General features: G+C 41.6%; 1 protein-coding gene across 7 annotated transcripts; it reads left to right on the forward strand.

Moving 5' to 3' along the window:
- The first annotated feature begins 915 nt into the window (after window positions 1–915).
- On the forward strand, window positions 916–15,561 carry LOC137198299 (polyhomeotic-like protein 1). Of its 7 annotated transcripts, none has more exons than XM_067612035.1 (16): window positions 916–1,240; window positions 3,551–3,675; window positions 5,197–5,313; window positions 5,793–5,864; window positions 5,957–6,085; window positions 6,348–6,512; window positions 6,627–6,708; window positions 7,637–8,628; window positions 9,173–9,308; window positions 9,458–9,648; window positions 9,756–9,846; window positions 10,688–10,775; window positions 11,398–11,617; window positions 12,095–12,136; window positions 12,674–12,887; window positions 12,995–15,561. In XM_067612035.1, exons 2-16 carry the CDS (start codon window positions 3,553–3,555, stop codon window positions 13,144–13,146), a joined length of 2,814 nt encoding a protein of 937 aa, XP_067468136.1. In that variant the 5' UTR covers window positions 916–1,240; window positions 3,551–3,552; the 3' UTR covers window positions 13,147–15,561. The 7 variants fall into 7 exon arrangements, with proteins under 7 accessions (XP_067468136.1, XP_067468135.1, XP_067468137.1 ...); XM_067612034.1 differs by having other exon boundaries at window positions 985–1,240; window positions 3,548–3,675; XM_067612036.1 differs by having other exon boundaries at window positions 990–1,240; window positions 3,548–3,675; window positions 5,197–5,307.
- The last annotated feature ends 1,193 nt before the right edge of the window (window positions 15,562–16,754 follow it).

The following is a 16,754-nucleotide window of genomic DNA, read 5'->3' on the forward strand; positions in this document are numbered from 1 at the left end:
GGGGAAAAAATAAAACAAATGAACAATTGATTTTCCCCCTAGCTTTTAGTTTCCAATATTTCTGAGGTCAGACAGTGTTAAAAACTGTCTCCATCTTTCGTCCAAATGAGTCAAATCAAGTAGATATCTTTCAACGTTTTTTTTTAGTCTTTTTAGTGCCAAAGTTCCTCTTTTTGTTACTATACTTCCACCGCAGCTCAACAGGGAAAGACAAAGAGGGAATTTGATGCTAAAAAGACTGTAAATGTGGCAGATATCCACTTGATGTGACTAACTCAGACTGCTGAAGCCTCATATAAGCTTCACATCAACTTTTAAATGCATTTTTGCACTGAATGACTGTGTGGACACACTGTGGATTTTGGCCTCCATCACTTACACTGAAAGCACATTTGAAGGATCTTTTAATATCCAGTATGAACAGGAGGAATGTTTACAGCAAAGAAAACCTCTTTCACTGTTCATATGGACACCTGACTGATGTTTTAAGACACACTTGAAAAACCGTGAACCCGTCCTAAAACTTTTTCACATCAAGGACCCCTAAACTGACACAAATTAGACCACAGACCCCATTTGATAAGATTTTTGCTTTTAGATGTTTTATTACAGAGAGTGTATGTCATTGTGTTACTTATAGATGCAATTATAGTGCAAATAAATGATTCCCCTTTTTGCTGGGGACCCCCTAGAACCCCCTCAAGGACCCCTAGGGGACCTCACTTTGAGAACCACAGCTTAAACAAATATAATTGATTATAATAAATAAAACATTTTGGTTTGGTTTACCATCTTATCCTTCAGATTGATGTATTCTGAAGGTCCATAAATCAAATCAAATCCAGATCACTGTGTGCACATTTGGGGAGAGGGGCTTATCAGATACCTGCATGGGACCCCAGGAGGGCTTGGTCCGGCCCTGATGACATGAACCGGGGGAAAGTCCCCCTCTCTCTCCGGCCTGTTCGTCATTCCGTCGCGCCGGAAAAGGCAGAGCAGCGGAAAAAAGGAGGCGTTGCCCTCCAACAACACATCAGCTGCAAATTTATGCAAAACACTGAAAGCACTGCTGCTGCTGCTGCTGCTGCCGCCGCTGCTGCCGCCGTCCTGCAAAGCACCAGAAAGCAGCAACAACAAACATCACGTTAGAAAGAAGCTCCGCACACCGTCCAGCCGCTCCGAGTCGTTTCACCGCCGGCAGCCGGTGCAGGAGGAGGCTGAAGACCCCGGACCGGTGACGGTAAGGACGGACCGTGAGCTCCCCCCTCGTTAACGAGCCAGACAGCAGCGGCTAACGGGATGCTAGGAGGAGTAGCCTCCGGTTGGTCCAGCGTTAACGGGTCTGATTACACGGAGGGCAGCCGGCCAGCCAGCTAACGTTATGTGTGTGTTTGTGTCTCGGATGGTTGTTGCAGCTGCGGCTTTTACAGGCTGTGAAGCGAACAGACTGGCCGTGCTGGGACAGGATGGTGTGAGAGGAGGAGGGAGAGGAGGAGGAGGAGGAGGAGGGGTGATAAAGATACTGCAGGGATGAAAAGGTTATAAATCAACAGTAGACCTTAATTGATCTTGAGGATGTTAAACTAGAGGCCAAAAATAAATAAAGAGAAATAAAGAGTGTGGATGTTTTTGTGAATGAAAACAAAGATGAAGAGAGTTGAGCAGCTCAGAACCAGATCCTGAACAAGTTCTGAAGGTTTTCAGGCTCATTTGGTGACAAAAAAAAAGAAAAAAGGAGAAAAGAAAGAAACTAAAGAAGAAGCAGTGTGTCAGTTTTACACATATATGATGTTTTTGTTCCACCCGTCTTGATTTTCTTAAACCCAAAAAGATTTGATGTATTTATTTAATTTCTTTCAAAATCCTGATTGCAACTGCAGACTTTTGCAGACGGGGTTAATCTGTGCAATGTTGCATTCAGGTACAGTTTAAAAAATAGGACTGATATATTAGGTAATAAAAGACATATCAGTATTGGTTGTGTTTCAGGCAAAAAGTTACAAGAAATTGCAGTACAGAAATACCAAAGATATGTTTGCATATTGATGTATTTTAATCCATGAAGTAATAATGAATAAGTTCATTTATCAACTGTAATGTTGGTTCTCTCAGCTCATATCTAGTATAATAATATAGTCACAATTCTCTAGTAACCAAATGTCAGAGATCTTTATCATAAATGTTTCTTCATGGTCAACATCAGCTGATATGTTGCTGTTTATATCGTTAAAATGTTGATATATTTCAAACCATTAAATATTGATATTAGTATCAGCCTCAAACGTCCAGCGCTGTAAAAGAAAGAGTTGAAAAACTGTATTTTCTAATCATAAACTTGTCTTGTGAATGTGTTGCTGGTAAGTGTCAGACGTTGGACCCATCACTCATCAATCAATCAATACCTCTAATGTTCAACCTGTGGGAAACTCTGACTGGTTGATATACTGGTTGATTTAGTCTTTTTATGTTTAATATTTAATACATAATATATTTAATATTTGATATATCAGTCAGGCTCTGCTACACAGCAGCGATAATACAACAGAATCAAACTGAATCATGAACTTTGTGAATCATTACACCCTTACAACATGTGTTTGACTGATTTATGGGGGTTACATATTGCTTTCCCCCCCCCCCCTTTTTTTTTTTTTAAAAAATTGGATATTATATTACAGAGAGAAACAAGTCTCAGTTCTAGTAACAAATGTGTTACATGTTACATAAAAACGGGATTTATAAATACAGTATATAATATGATAACTGGGGAATGAATTACGTGCATCATCTGAACCACAAATGAATAAAACCTATTAGTCTAATAACATAATTAATACATTAATTAACTCATTAATTAATCTAATAATCATCAAATAACATTTGCATTTGGAATTCTTTGTTTTGCATTTATTTTCACATTTCTGAATCTGTATTGAAAAGTGGATTTGTTTTTCACATACATGCAGCATTTAGTGCTAATGAAAAAACTTTTCTGAGCATTATTTATTGAACAGCTTGTAATTAATATTGTAAATGTAAATGTATCATGAAACACACAGTTGTCACTAGTGTGGTTCCTCCCTGAACACAACTTAAAGGAAAAACTATTTAGAAATGCTGCAGAGAAGTTTGAATTTTAGATTTTTTTTTTTTTTAAAATGTTTGATTTAAAACCTTTTAAATGAAAAATCATCCTAAAATAAATAAGGTACAACCTGCTTGGTACAGTTTCACTAGTTTGCGTTTTAGTGCCCTGATTCTGCTGATTTTAAACATTTAGGAAACAAATTCAAAGTTATCATGACTTATCGTCAAAATGTTGATGTCAGTACAAGCAGGAGCGCATCAGTCAGAGTTAACGTCAGCCGCTCAGTAAAACATTGACTCAGTGTTGCTCAGCGTCTCGGCTCAGTGGGCGACGGTGTTTGTCAGGAACACTGACGGCCGGTTCTTCATCAGCCGGATGCTCTGACAGAGAGAAAGTGAAGTGTGTGTGTGTGTGTCTCACTCTGTGTTTGACGGACCTGTTCTTCCGTCTCCTTCTCAGCAGCCATGGAGACGGATGGAGAGCAGAACCAGCAGGGGGCCTCCACCAATGGGAACGCAGCATCCGGGACGAGCTCCCGACCCTCTCCGATGAACTCCATGTCTCTGTATGAAAGACAGGCGGTGCAGGTAGGCGTGTGTGTGTGTGTGTGTGTTAGTGTGTGTGTGTGTGTGTGTGGGCCTGAGCTGTCAGAGCTCTCGTTCTGTCCAGATCGATGTTTTTTCCCTCTTGTCAGCTCGAAAAAGCGTTTAAAAATCATCAGAGTGACATCCTTTGAGTTTTGTCCGAATCAAAATCTCTCCATTAGTGCTGATATTTATCCATATTTATAAGGGACACAATTAGTTGTCAATATTGCAACAGCTTCACTCCCTTGATTTCACAAATTAAATTTACAAATTACAACAAACTCATTAAATCCAACTTTTGTGTGTTTTTATTTTCTGTGCTGACTCAGCCGATCTGTGGTGTTGTCCATGACGACAACAGATGCATCAAGTGTTCAGAGGCCCTGCCAGTCATAAAAAATAATCAAATAACAGTAAACCAAAACATTTAGAATATTATAAATAGTGTTTATTAACTTTCCTGTCCACTGTTAAGTCTCATTTATCCTGATGTTGTTTTGTCAGCTGCTTTCTCTGCTGTACCTGTTCGCTGTGTATTACTTGTTTTAAATGAGATCATTCGGCTCTTAGTGTCTTTTTGGGGATTTATGACACAATATTACCTTTAACCTTTGAGAGGATTCACAAACTATTTTTATCCAGTTGAAATATATTTCCACCCTGTAAGGAACAATCTTTTCTTTTTCTTTTTTTTTTTTTTGTACCTTAAACTGCCCGTGTCATATTTCATCTTTTGGTTTCTCTTTCTCACCAAACTGTGCATCTAGAATAAGAAGCAAAGCTGAGAGGCAAAATCGAGGATTATCAGGAATTATTTACTCTTATTTTTTCCACAAATATTCCTTTTTCTCTTGTTATGAAGACAAAAGCCGGCCTGTTTGTGGATAAGTGAGGCTGAGAGAGAAGATGTGCCCGTTTTGTCTTCATAACTTCTGATTTATGAGTGAACTGATTGACAGAAAGTGATGGAGATTGAATGAAACCAGTCCCGCTGGTTTGATGGGGGCCTCTGTGTAATTTTCTCAGGCTTCTGTCACCCTGCACAGCCATCTGTCTTTGTCACCCTGCGCGCACTAATCCAGACCGCCGCCGCCGCGCTCGCTTTCATCCCTCGACTTATTACTATACGGGCCTCCACTCGTACATCAGGCAGCTGGCAGGAGGCCTCCACACTGCCACAGCATCCCTCCCTCTCACTTTCTCTGCCCTCGTTTCTCTCCTCTAATCTTTCATTTTGTATCATACTGTCCTTCCTTTTTTCTTCCCAGGTCTACACATTTGTCTTTATACTTTCCTCTACATCTTTCTGTCCTCTTTCCTTCAAGATCCACTTCTAATTATTTGCCTTCATCCTCTTGATGTCTCTTTTTCTACCCGATTCCTCCATCATCCTTCAGTACATCCTTCTCTCTTCCTTCCCCTTACTGCTCTCTAATCTCACTCTCAATTGCTTTACTGCCTCTTCGTTTTTCATTTTTCTCCTCTCTCTCTCTCTCTCTCTCTGTCTCTCGCTCCCACCAGGCCCTGCAGGCGTTACAGAGGCAGCCGAACGCAGCTCAGTACTTCCAGCAGCTGATGCTGCAGCAGCAGATCAACAACGCCCAGCTGCAGAACCTGGCCGCTGTGCAACAGGTAAAGGTGTGTGCATGTCATGTCGTTTCATAATATACTGCCCCTAAATTTATGTCATATTACATAAAGGCTGTTTTCAAGTTGAATTATTCAGATAACGGCTTTCACAAACAGGTCACAAATATCTTAAAAGAGACTAAAATTAGAAAACGCCACAGTTACTCAGCAGCAACTAGCACCTGTCAACCATGTACACACAAGAATAAACACCCATGAAAACCTCACTAGAAAAAGATGCTGGTCTGTTGTGGTTGGTTTGGTGTTATTTTCATACGGGTAAAGTGATGTATTTGACTAAAAGAAAGAACCAGATGTGCAGATTGGTTCCAGTTGCAATGATTCCTTCTGTCTGGAGTCGTCAGTGAGTCTTCTTGACTTGGCTCACAGTAATTTATTCGATAGCCTCGCAAACATCTCACATTTATTTTTGTTTGAAGTTGACAGGAAACTCTTCCTTTTCCTCTTCCTTTTCCTCTTCCTCGCAGGCTACTCTGGCTGCCAGTCGTCAGTCAAGTCCTTCCAGCAGCAGCTCCTCTCAGAACACCAGCACCACAGCTGTATGTACATGACAACCAGGATCACCATAACACCGTTTTCCCCCCACAAATGACCCACTTCTTTAAATAATGACTTATGACTGATTTTTCAGGCCAGTGTAACATCTGGATCAGGGTCCAGTACCAGCAGCCGTCCTATGGGCGCCTCGGCAACGTCCACAATCAGCCAATCGGTGCTGCTGAGTGGGACGGCGGGAGGGCAGGGTCAGATGTATCTGAGGGTGAGTTTTGTGTTAAAGACTACATTGTCTGTAATCACTTTTTATATATTGTAGCATCAAAGTAGTGTTTTATTGCATTTTTAGCGATTTGGGAAACAAGTATTGAGCATTAAAGCAGGATGAGAAAGGTTTACTTGCTGATTTTATAGCAATTTGAGTCAGATTTTATCCTCCGGGGTCCCACTGACGGGCCGATACTCACTTACTACTTGACACCAGTATCGGCTTAGTTTTGTGTCTTGATGACTGTCCTGCCCTGTAGGTCAACCGCTCCCTGAGGGCCCCCATCTCCTCACAGCTCATCTTTATGCCTGGCAACACGGCAACCGCTGCTGTGGCAACCGTTACCCAGCAGCCCCAGGCTCAGCAACAGCAACAGGAAGTGACACCAACTTCCTCTTCCAGCAGCCAATCAGATAACGATCAGGTTTGCGTCATTTTCGCGTCTTTTTAAAATTCAGCTCACGCTACGCTGACTCCTCGCCTGGCACCGTCCCTCAATGTATCGCTGTTTTCACAAAGATTTCATCTTCCTCTCCAGGTCCAGAACCTTGCTATGCGAGGTGTGTCCAGTCCCAAAGGTGTAGGTGTTAAGACTGAAGCCCCGGAGAGGAGTGACTCAGGTAAAGTGCTCAGTTCACGTCTTTTATACCGTTCATTCCTGGCTGATTTCACAGACGTGGAAAAAGCACAAAATTTGCTGCAAAAGTTCACATGGATTCATTGGTGATCACCGTCATGAACAGATGCACTAATCCTTCTTAAACCTGCATTAACTGATCTTTTTAGCCATTAGTTTTCAGCAGAAACAAGTAGTAAACACAACACTGACATATCATCACCTTTTAAGCGGATATGTTGAACTTGTTGGCAAACAGCTGCTTTTTTCCACATCCAGCTGTTACGGAGCAACATTATCTTTCATTTGGAGTCGTGTTTCTGTCCACCTGGTGAATATAAGTCCAATATTCACTCTGTTTTCTCCACCAACTCCTGAGGGAAATATCTGGCTCTTTAGCTGCTAAATGCTCCACTATGTTCACCAGCTAGTCTACAGCTAACTGTGTCTGTTTGCCGTTTGATGCTGAGAAGGTGGTGTACAGTGGCTTTTTAGAGCTTGAAAACAGCAGAAAATGACACCATGAGAGCGCTGAGAATGAACCAAAACAGTAAAGTTGCAGCCGGACAGATAAACAACAAGCTGAAACTCATTATAAAACTCCGTAAAGCCAAGAAGAGCTGCAGAGTCGTTGATAATTCTCTGTAGGTTCATCACCATGAACCATGACTAACACATTACACACTGACAGCTCACACATTATTATAAAAAATATTGATTTTAGCCACTTTAAAACTGCTATAATTAATAATAAATTACATGTAATGTGTTGTGTTTGTATTGATGAACCTTCAGAGACTCTGCAGCTCCTCTTGGCTCTATGGAGTTTATAGTCTCATCAGCCCCCGAGTGTCCAAAAAAATCAGTTAATGCAGGTTTAAATGTGATAAATTTTGGACTAACTTGTTTCTCTGTTTTGTCTTTTTTCCCAGCTGCCTTCTCCCTGGTCCAGCCCTCCCACCAGTCGAACCCCCAGTCCCCCACTAAGCCAAGCCAGCCTCAGCCCCAGCCGCCCCACATCAAGATCCCCACCTACCCTCAGCCCACCAACCTCAAAGCCCACCCTGCCTCCTCCTCCGGCGCCTCCTCCTCCTCCTCCTCCTCTTCCTCCACCTCCTCCATCCCTCTCTCCCAGCTCCTGCTTCACGGAACCCGGACCCTCACCACAGTAACCACATCTCCCACAGCAGCGCACACTTTGGTGCTGACGTCAAACGCGGCTTCCCAGCCCCACGGGTACCCTGTTGGCACGGCGACCATAAAACCGGCCGTCAACGCTCAGACTCTGGTGGTGCAGCCTCTGCAGAAGACGTCGCTCAGCGCCGAGAAGTCGGGCCACGGCAACGGACCAATCCCCATCCAACCCAAAACTCTGCAGGGCCTCCGCCTGCCTCTCCAGCTGCCTTCTAGAAACCCCCCTCCCATCCTGCCCGCTCCACCGCCCGCCAGCAGCTCCGCCCAGCCCCCCCAGCCGCCACACATCCCGGTTCAGATCGTGGGCGCCAGACAGAGCACGCTGGGAAACGCCCAGGCTCTGGCTCTGGCCCGGGGCAGCTGCAGCCAGGACGGAGCCGCCGTCCTCACCAGCTCGTCCAGCCTGCTCACCATGGTGGCGTCCATCGCTTCCAGGGAGGGCGGGGTCATGGGCAGAGGGGTGGGACTAAAGACCCTTCAGTTGCCCCAAGAGGCTCCTCCATTGGCTCAGGTCTCTCAGGTGCATCCGCAAGCTAATCAGAGCTCTGGACCGAGTCAGAACGGACCCCTGGCTTCGAGCCCCGCCTCCTCCCAGTCGCCCACCATTTCTTCTCCTCCCCCCTCGCTGTCTCGCTCAGCGCTCTCCCTCCCCCTGGCAGCGGAAGAGCAGAGAGGAGCGGCAGCTGGTGTGACAACCAATGGAGACTCAGCAGGAAGTCAGACACCACAGGTGAGCTGCTTAGACTCCGATTCGCCACATTGAATATTTGGACTCTTAGGGGTCATTTTAGAGTGTTTTAGTGAGTCACCAGAAAATAAAATATAGTTTAATTTCACAACAATTTAATATACTCGCAGTTTTTCCAATCAGAGACAGTGTTTAAAGGAGTGGTTTGACATTTTGGGAAATTTGCTTATTTGCCAGGAGTTAGATGAGAAGATAAACTTACCATAAAAACTGGAAGCAGAGGGAAAAAATACGCTGTTTGTTTAATATGTACACAAACAAAATATGTAGTTTTAAGGAGAGTTATGTGCTGTTGTTCTTTGTGAACAACAGCCGGAATGTCATCATCAGGAGGTTGCTTGGCAACAAGTGGAGATGCAGCATGCTGAGCAAAACAATGACTGAAACGGTGACTTCCTAAAGTTGTTGTCTTGTGTTTTCTCCTGTGTTGTTTTCTTTTATATACCACAACAAACTGAGATATGCTGTTAATTGGTTTGAATAAAATGGCATAATCAATTTATACTTTCATTTTTTTTTTTTTTAGGGAAAGCAGATGACAGGCTCGCTTAAACGTAAATCGGACTCCAATTCAGCTAATGATGAAGATGGCCCCTCCCCCCCACAGCTCCAGCCTGTCAGAGATCACGCCACAGCACTACCGACCAATCCCATCGAAGCAGGTAACGACGACAAAGAAGCACGAAAAGGTTCAAAGCTCATAAACATTTGTAACAAAGTGTAATGGCGCTGATACCGACAGTAGTACTTATATTTGAGCTTTAACTCTTCTACTGCTCCTCTCTTTTCCCCTGCTTCACCTCCTCGACAGTCCCTGTTGCTCCTCCTCCCGCCTCCTCCTCCTCCTCCTCCTCCTCCTCTCCCTCTCCAGCTCTGTCGGTGTCGCGGGGAGGCTGCGTTCAGGGGGAGAGAGCTCCTCCTCCTCAAGCCGTGGTTAAACCGCATGTCCTTACTCACCTCATAGAGGGCTTCGTCATTCAGGAAGGGGCAGAGCCTTTCCCTGTGAGTACCTGGGATTTGTAGTTTCTAATACAACTTTCCTACAGGAGACGTGTTTAATACTTGAACTGGTCATTGAGTGTTTTTTTTTCCTGCTGTTTGACCGACAGGTATGTGGTTCAGTAAAGGACTCGGCTGGTGAGGATTTAACAAACGACAGTCTGGACACTAATCAATCAGAGACCGTTACCACAGCAACAGGTAACAGCTCATCTCTGAAAGTACTGCTGCCTTCCAGACATGTTAGAGAGTAGGAAATTTCAGTTTTGCTTTAAATGAGAAGTCCTAGTGGGAAACATGATGAGGATTTTTTATCAGTGAGGTTTGTGACGTATGTTTATCTCCAACAAACAACAGTACTGTCATTTAAAATATGAAGAATCATCAAAATACACTTGAATTGGATTTTTAGCATCATATGAGTAAAATCTCTCAAAACATCTGTGTAGTTTGGTTTGTTTTGGTTTTATTCTGTCATGAAAAAAATCTACACATAAACACTTTTCCATGTATTCACCAGTAAAAAGAAAACAAAAAAAAAAAAACATTTAAAATGCAGTGTTATGCTTGACACACAGGTCACAGACACTGAAGCTGAGTCACAAAGCTGAAAATAACATAATGAAAGGATAAACACCATACATCTGAAATGTAAATTTGCACTTACAGCTAACTCCATGTTAATTAGCCAGTCAACCTCGCCATATATCATCACCGCAACATGACCCTCGTTTGACCCTTGTTTGTCAGAGCCGCGGGAACGCTCGCAGGGTTTAATTACAACCTGCGAGTTGGGAATTTCCCACCTCTGACTTTGACTGCGATGCAGCGTCAGGACACAGTAAATGTCAGGAGAGTTCTCCTATCTCAATACGAGAATAAGGAACAAGATTTAAAAACAATTTGTCCGCATTTACAGCTTGTTTCTCTCAGTTTTCTGATGCAACATCGTAGTGATTCAACATATTTATTTGTGCACAAATTCTAGAAACGCTCGACTTGACACCTGCTCTTTCTCTTTCTGAACTTTTCCCCCCTTCAGTGCTGAAGTGTGAGTACTGTAAAAACTTTGCTCCTGCCAGCCAGTTCAGAGGCACCAAAAGGTTCTGCTCCATGACTTGTGCCAAGAGGTACTTCAACATGCATGAAATATAATATATTCAGTGGAAGCCATCTTAGAAAAAAGCCCCTGAAACCCACAGCCGCTGTAACCTGTTCTCACACACATTTTAAAGAGAAATTACTGCAACACATTTAGACGTTTTTTTTCTACTTCTGAATGAGAGAAAATCAGTTTTTTCAGAATTTCTCAGGTGGCTACAGCTGGATCTTTCACAGCATGTATGTTTCGTTTGTTCTCATGTTGTTTTTCTGTTTGAATACGGTGTCACTTCATTCACTTTTCTCTTCAAAAGCAAAGGCATGTGAATTTAGTCTGTTTTTATGTCAAATTCCAGCAGTCCAGTTAGTTTTTTGATGTTTTTCTTTTTTGAAATTTGCTCCATATAAAAAAAACTGCATTTATCATGTTAAACTGTACGTTTCACTATATGAACAATGCTCTTGTTTCGCATTGTTTGAAACTGTCAGCATATGATTTTTTTACATTTCTTGCTTCTGCTTTGCATTTGTCTCTTTGACCACTACATGAGTATAGATTATATACCACGTATGGCGCAAAGAGATAAAAACTGTATGTGTTGCTCGTCTTGGCTTCAGTACCGTATATGTCACTCTTTGTCTACGATACAGTATGTATTGGTTCCCCAGGTACAACGTCAGCTTCAGGCAGCACTTCTGCGTGCGGCAGAGTCACAGCCAGGGTCAAGATCACGCTTCGGGTCAGGATCAAGGCCAAGGTCACTTCTCGAACTCGGACGAGGAGGGAGGCATCGCCAGGCGGAGGGTTCCACGCAGGACCAGCTCGGAAATAGCCAGTGCCAAGATAGCAGGGAGACCCATACCTGTGAAGGTGAGACGGGAGCGCACGTTTCCTACACAGCTCTCAGAATTAAATGAATATATATATATATGGAAAATGTATGAATTGGCTCCAGATTTTGAAATAAGCAGGTGAAATTGTACAGTAGCAGCAAGTGATCGCTGTTTTAATGTTTAAAAAGTGTAATTACCCAGAAATAATCAAAGCTGATGTTGATGATATCTATCCACACCTCAGAGGAGAGGGTGCAGAGAACAAATTTAGTATTTTGCTCACACTATAGGTTGTTTTTTAAATTCTTTGGCCTATTTGTATTAGAAAGCTGTAGTAGAGAGAGACAGGTCCCCGGCATGATGTAAACAAGGGATGTTGCGGTTCATGGTCGGCTTCCTTTGCTCATAAGTTTTAATTTAGGAAGAAAGATTTCATCGTTAATATCTTAATTAGTTGGGACAGAAGAGTTTTATCAGCTCGTGTCAATGTCAGATATTTGTTTTCAACCTACAGGGAGAAATTCAACTCGCAGCAAAGTGCACCGCACAGCCAAAAGTATGTGGACACCCGTACATTACATCCATATATGAATACTGAACATGTCATTCAAAAGCCATGTGCGTTAATCTGCTGCTCCATTCCTCTGGGAAGGCTTTGTCACGTTGAAATATATATCTGTGCAGTAGCTTTAAGATCACTTTTAATTGGAATTAATTGGAAGTATATGGGCAGGGGGGTGTCCACATATTAATGCAATGAAAACATCCCTGATTTATGTGTTTGTGTGATTGTAGGGATGGACATTTTTTAAGCTGAAATGCAACTTATTGATCCATTAATATCATTCAGTTAGAAGAAAAGCCACCCTGCCTCCTAGTGGCTGCTGTTAGGAACTGCAGGGTTCACAAACAAATCTCTAGGTCACTCGCTTATCTTCCCTCTGTGATGCTGCTTCACAGGTGTTTTATCTTTATTTATCTGCATCACCTTTATCATTTGTCAAACACGTCCAGTTCAACGACAGGCTCCGACCTCTGAGCGGTTTTTAATGCCTCGCTCACCTCTGCTTCCTCTGCTCTTCCTCCCCCACAGTGCCGTTCAGAGTCCAGCCATTCAGAGGAGGAGTCCAGCGTAGAGGAGGACGAAGACGACCCCATGTCCCTCTCGCCCGCCTCCTCAGCTTCCTGCCACCACCAGCCGCCTCCTCCTCCGCTCCCGACGGAGAGTTCCGCGCCCAGCTGCCTGACGGCCAACCCCGCCCAGTGGAGCGTGGAGGATGTGTCACAGTTTATTTCCTCGCTACAAGGTCGGAAGATCTTTAAAGCGAAATATCTGTTTAGCCTTCTTTCTATTTCTATTCTTTAATTCATTTTCTTTTCTCCTCCTCTTCCTCCCTTCTCTCCCACCTCACAGGCTGCGAGGAACTGGCCTCTCAGTTCCTGTCGCAGGAGATCGACGGTCAGGCTCTGCTGCTGCTGAAGGAGGAGCATCTCATGTCCACCATGAACATCAAGCTGGGTCCCGCCCTCAAGATCTGCGCCCACATTAACAATCTGAGAGACTGATGTCAGTGTGTTTCCATAAATCCACCATGTTCAAAGTCAAGCCCCGGGCATTTACCCCAAACTCTTCTTCTACGCTCTTTAGCCCAAACTGGGGCACTTGAATCTGTTGTTGGTTTGTCTACTCTTCACCACCATTTTTTTTAAAAGAGCACCTTGCAAATCTGCCATGTGTCGCAAGTTGCAAATGCAAATGACCATATTTATTTTGGTGATACATGTCCTCTAAAAAATACTATTTCTACACAAAATCATTTGCAATCCATAATTGTTGTGATTTCTTTGATTGCTTTTTTTTTTAGATTTCAGTTGTCTGCCTGTCATGAAAAAATGGAGAGATACTGTAGAGGAATGCATAGCTGTTTGTGAATGTATATTTTTAATGCAAAAATCATTTGCGTTAATCAGAAAACAAGAAAAAGTCAAATCTACAGTAATTGCACAGGATTCCCCAAATTATACCAGTTATGTGCAAATAGGGCTAAAGTTGTTCTCTCTTTGACTTAAGCTGTGCTGCTCTCGCTACACTTCTGCTAAAATACTACAAAACAGGCAAAAAGAGAGGGAATATACTGAAAAGGAAACGCGCTGTTGTTTCATTCATTGTATCATATTGTACAGGAAAAGTATTTTTTGAAAGGTTCGCCCACTTCTTTGGCTTCAGCTGAGAAAAGTCAAACACTCATGGCTTTTCCCTGATTTTTTTTTTTTTGTCTTGTTTTTCCGATAATATCGCCACACCTGATTTAAGCTACACTCTCAGTATATAATTAGGACAGCAACGCAATAAAGAAAACACGGATTTCATTTAAGTCGAACCAAAATTTATATATTAAGTCAATATCTCAAAGATTACAGTTGACTATTTTCAAAAAAAAAAAAGTATTTTGGAGGGAAAACACTCAGATTATTTAGATCTTTAAAGTTATGTATGTGATAAAATATGGTACTTTCAACATTGTAATTATTTTTAAGAATAGGCGTACTTTTTAAATTGTGGCCTGTTCTATAACTTACAGGGTACAGTGAGAGTTACAGGGTACCGGCTGCAGAAATGCTCCACATGAAAACCCAAATGTCTCCCGAGAGAATTTCAACCTTTTAAGTGAAAAAAAAAATACAGATTTTTGCACCGTTTTTCTTACATCTCTATGGTTTTTACATACAAAGCACATCGACAGTAGACGAAACCGCTGCTGCGGAACGCTTTTCTAAAACTGTTTTAACATTAAGAGTTTCTCACTCTGTATCTCCAGGAGATCCAGCCTTTTAAAGTGTTTTTTAACAGAGGACTTTCTGTTTATTCCACTCTAAAAAAAAACAACAAACTGTGATTCTTTTGTTATCAATATATCAATATTGTCACTTTTTTTTTCTTCAAAATGGTACACTCCGGCTGCTCCTGATCTGTAATTATGTGTATGAGTGGAGGGTAACGTCACGGGCTTGATTTTGTGTAGTGACAAGTGTTGAAAGAAATGCTGACGGAGATGAAGAAATGCAGCAAAATGTGATGATAAGCTGTTAACTTGAAGTATCTTTAAGCTACATTCATGAACAAAAACCAGAAAAGTAAGTTTAGGAAAATAGGCTGGTAGCCACATGGACCTACAAGTACAGTACGTTTAGGATGGATGAAATAAAATCATACCTGAATGAATGAGCGTGTGAATCGGTACACCTTAAACTATACTGTAATAAGTGTAATATTTGCCTTTATATTTAAATGCACATTTGTTTGCTGGACTGCCTTGTTTAAGCTTTTTACTGTAGAAGTTTTTTCTCATGTTATATATCTCTCTCTGTGAACCTTGTGGCCTTTTCTCACTAGTCTCTTTAATAGGTTTAGATGAGGATTGTCTGTTTTTTAACTGCTTTTCATATCATTCCTTGTTTTATATTAGTGCTTACTTTTTTACAATTCAAGCAATGACATCTGTTGCCTTTCCCAAAAAGCGTGACTTAATAGTAGCTACCTTGATCAAGGAAACTTGCTGTCTTCCTCATAGCTTTTGTCACATAGCGTGTAACTACCAACAGTATTTACCTTTTTAGCTAGCTATCTTTGGCTTTATTGTTAGTGACTGTGACTATTACATTATTATCTTTCAAAAAGGATGATAATCTTTGATAGCTGTGTGTTTATATTTCACAGTCGCCCCAGGATTTTGAAGTGTTAAATCAACAGGTCCCTCTGCATATTGGGAAAACCAAAAAAAAACAACAAAAAAAGCACTTGTACTACATTACAAGTGATGTGAGCCACAATTTCTCAGCCAAATCATCGCAATTCTTAAGTGTAACATTTGTTAACAAGCAGACTGTCGTAACTTTGTTCAATCAATCATTGTTTTCCCAGAGAAGTAGCACTTTTCTCACAAAATAACAGTGGATTCTGCAGAAGGCTTTTTTTTTTTTTTTTTAATAGAGAAGCTGCTTCAGAATCAAAATGCGTTTGCTTGCAATAATCAGAAAAACTGCAAAATCTTGGAGTGACTGAGTTCGGCGAGGAGAGGTTAACAATACTATCATGCAAATAAATAATCAAGGAATTGTTTTAAAACTGGGCTTTTGTTTTTATTTTTTGAAATGGTACTGAACTGACCTGAGTTTTTATCTTTTACTTGTATGGATTGCTTTCAGTATGCACCATTAGCCTGTTTGACAGGTGAGAAAAAGATAATTACAGGTTTATTGGGAGAGTTATTTGAGCAAACAGGGTCTTTCTCAGCAGTGCAATGCTTAAAAATTAACATTCATTAGTCTCCATCCTCCATCCTTTAGTTACTGTTGCTATGGGCATCAAGCTGTGCTGTATTCTTTGACCTGATTCAGGACCTGAATAGAAATTTCAGTCCTCAAGAAGATCCTCTTGGGGTTAGATGTCACAGAGATGACTTGTTAGGACTAAGGTTGTTGCTAAAGTTTAATGTAAGGTAAGAAACACTAAGGCCGAACAATCTGATGGGTCAAATGTAACACTGTTCAGTGATGGAAGAAGTACTCCAATACATCAATGTAAAAATACTCCATTACAAGTAAAAGTCCTGCATGAAAAATCCTACTCAAGTAAATGTACATAAGCAGGAAAATGTAAAATGTACTTAAAAGTATTGCAGTAAAAGTACATAAGTATTATGAGCTTGATGTAGTTAAAGTATTGCAGTAAAAGTACATAAGTATTATGAGCTTGATGTAGTTAAAATATTGCAGTAAAAGTAGTGGTTTGGTCCCTCTGACTGATATATTATTGTATATGACATCATTAGATTATTAATAGTGAAGCATCAGTGTTAGAGCAGCATGTTACTGTTGTAGCTGCTGGAGGTGGAGCTAGTTTACACTACTTTATATACAGTTAGCTAGTTTAGTCCAGTGGTTCCCAACCTAGGGATCGGGCCCCTCCAAAGGGTCAGCAGATAAATCTGAGGAGTCATGAGATGATTAATGGGAGAGGAAAGAAGAAAAAACAAAGTTCTGATACACAAATGTATTCTTAGTTTTTGGATTTTTTGTCTAATCTTTGATTTTTGGTGAAATATTGGATCATCTGAACATATTATTGAAAATTTACTATTTGGTGGAGCTGTTAACAACTCACAGACATGTGA

Source organism: Thunnus thynnus, chromosome 15 (assembly GCF_963924715.1).
Source record: "Thunnus thynnus chromosome 15, fThuThy2.1, whole genome shotgun sequence".
Classification (NCBI taxonomy): Eukaryota; Metazoa; Chordata; class Actinopteri; order Scombriformes; family Scombridae; genus Thunnus; species Thunnus thynnus.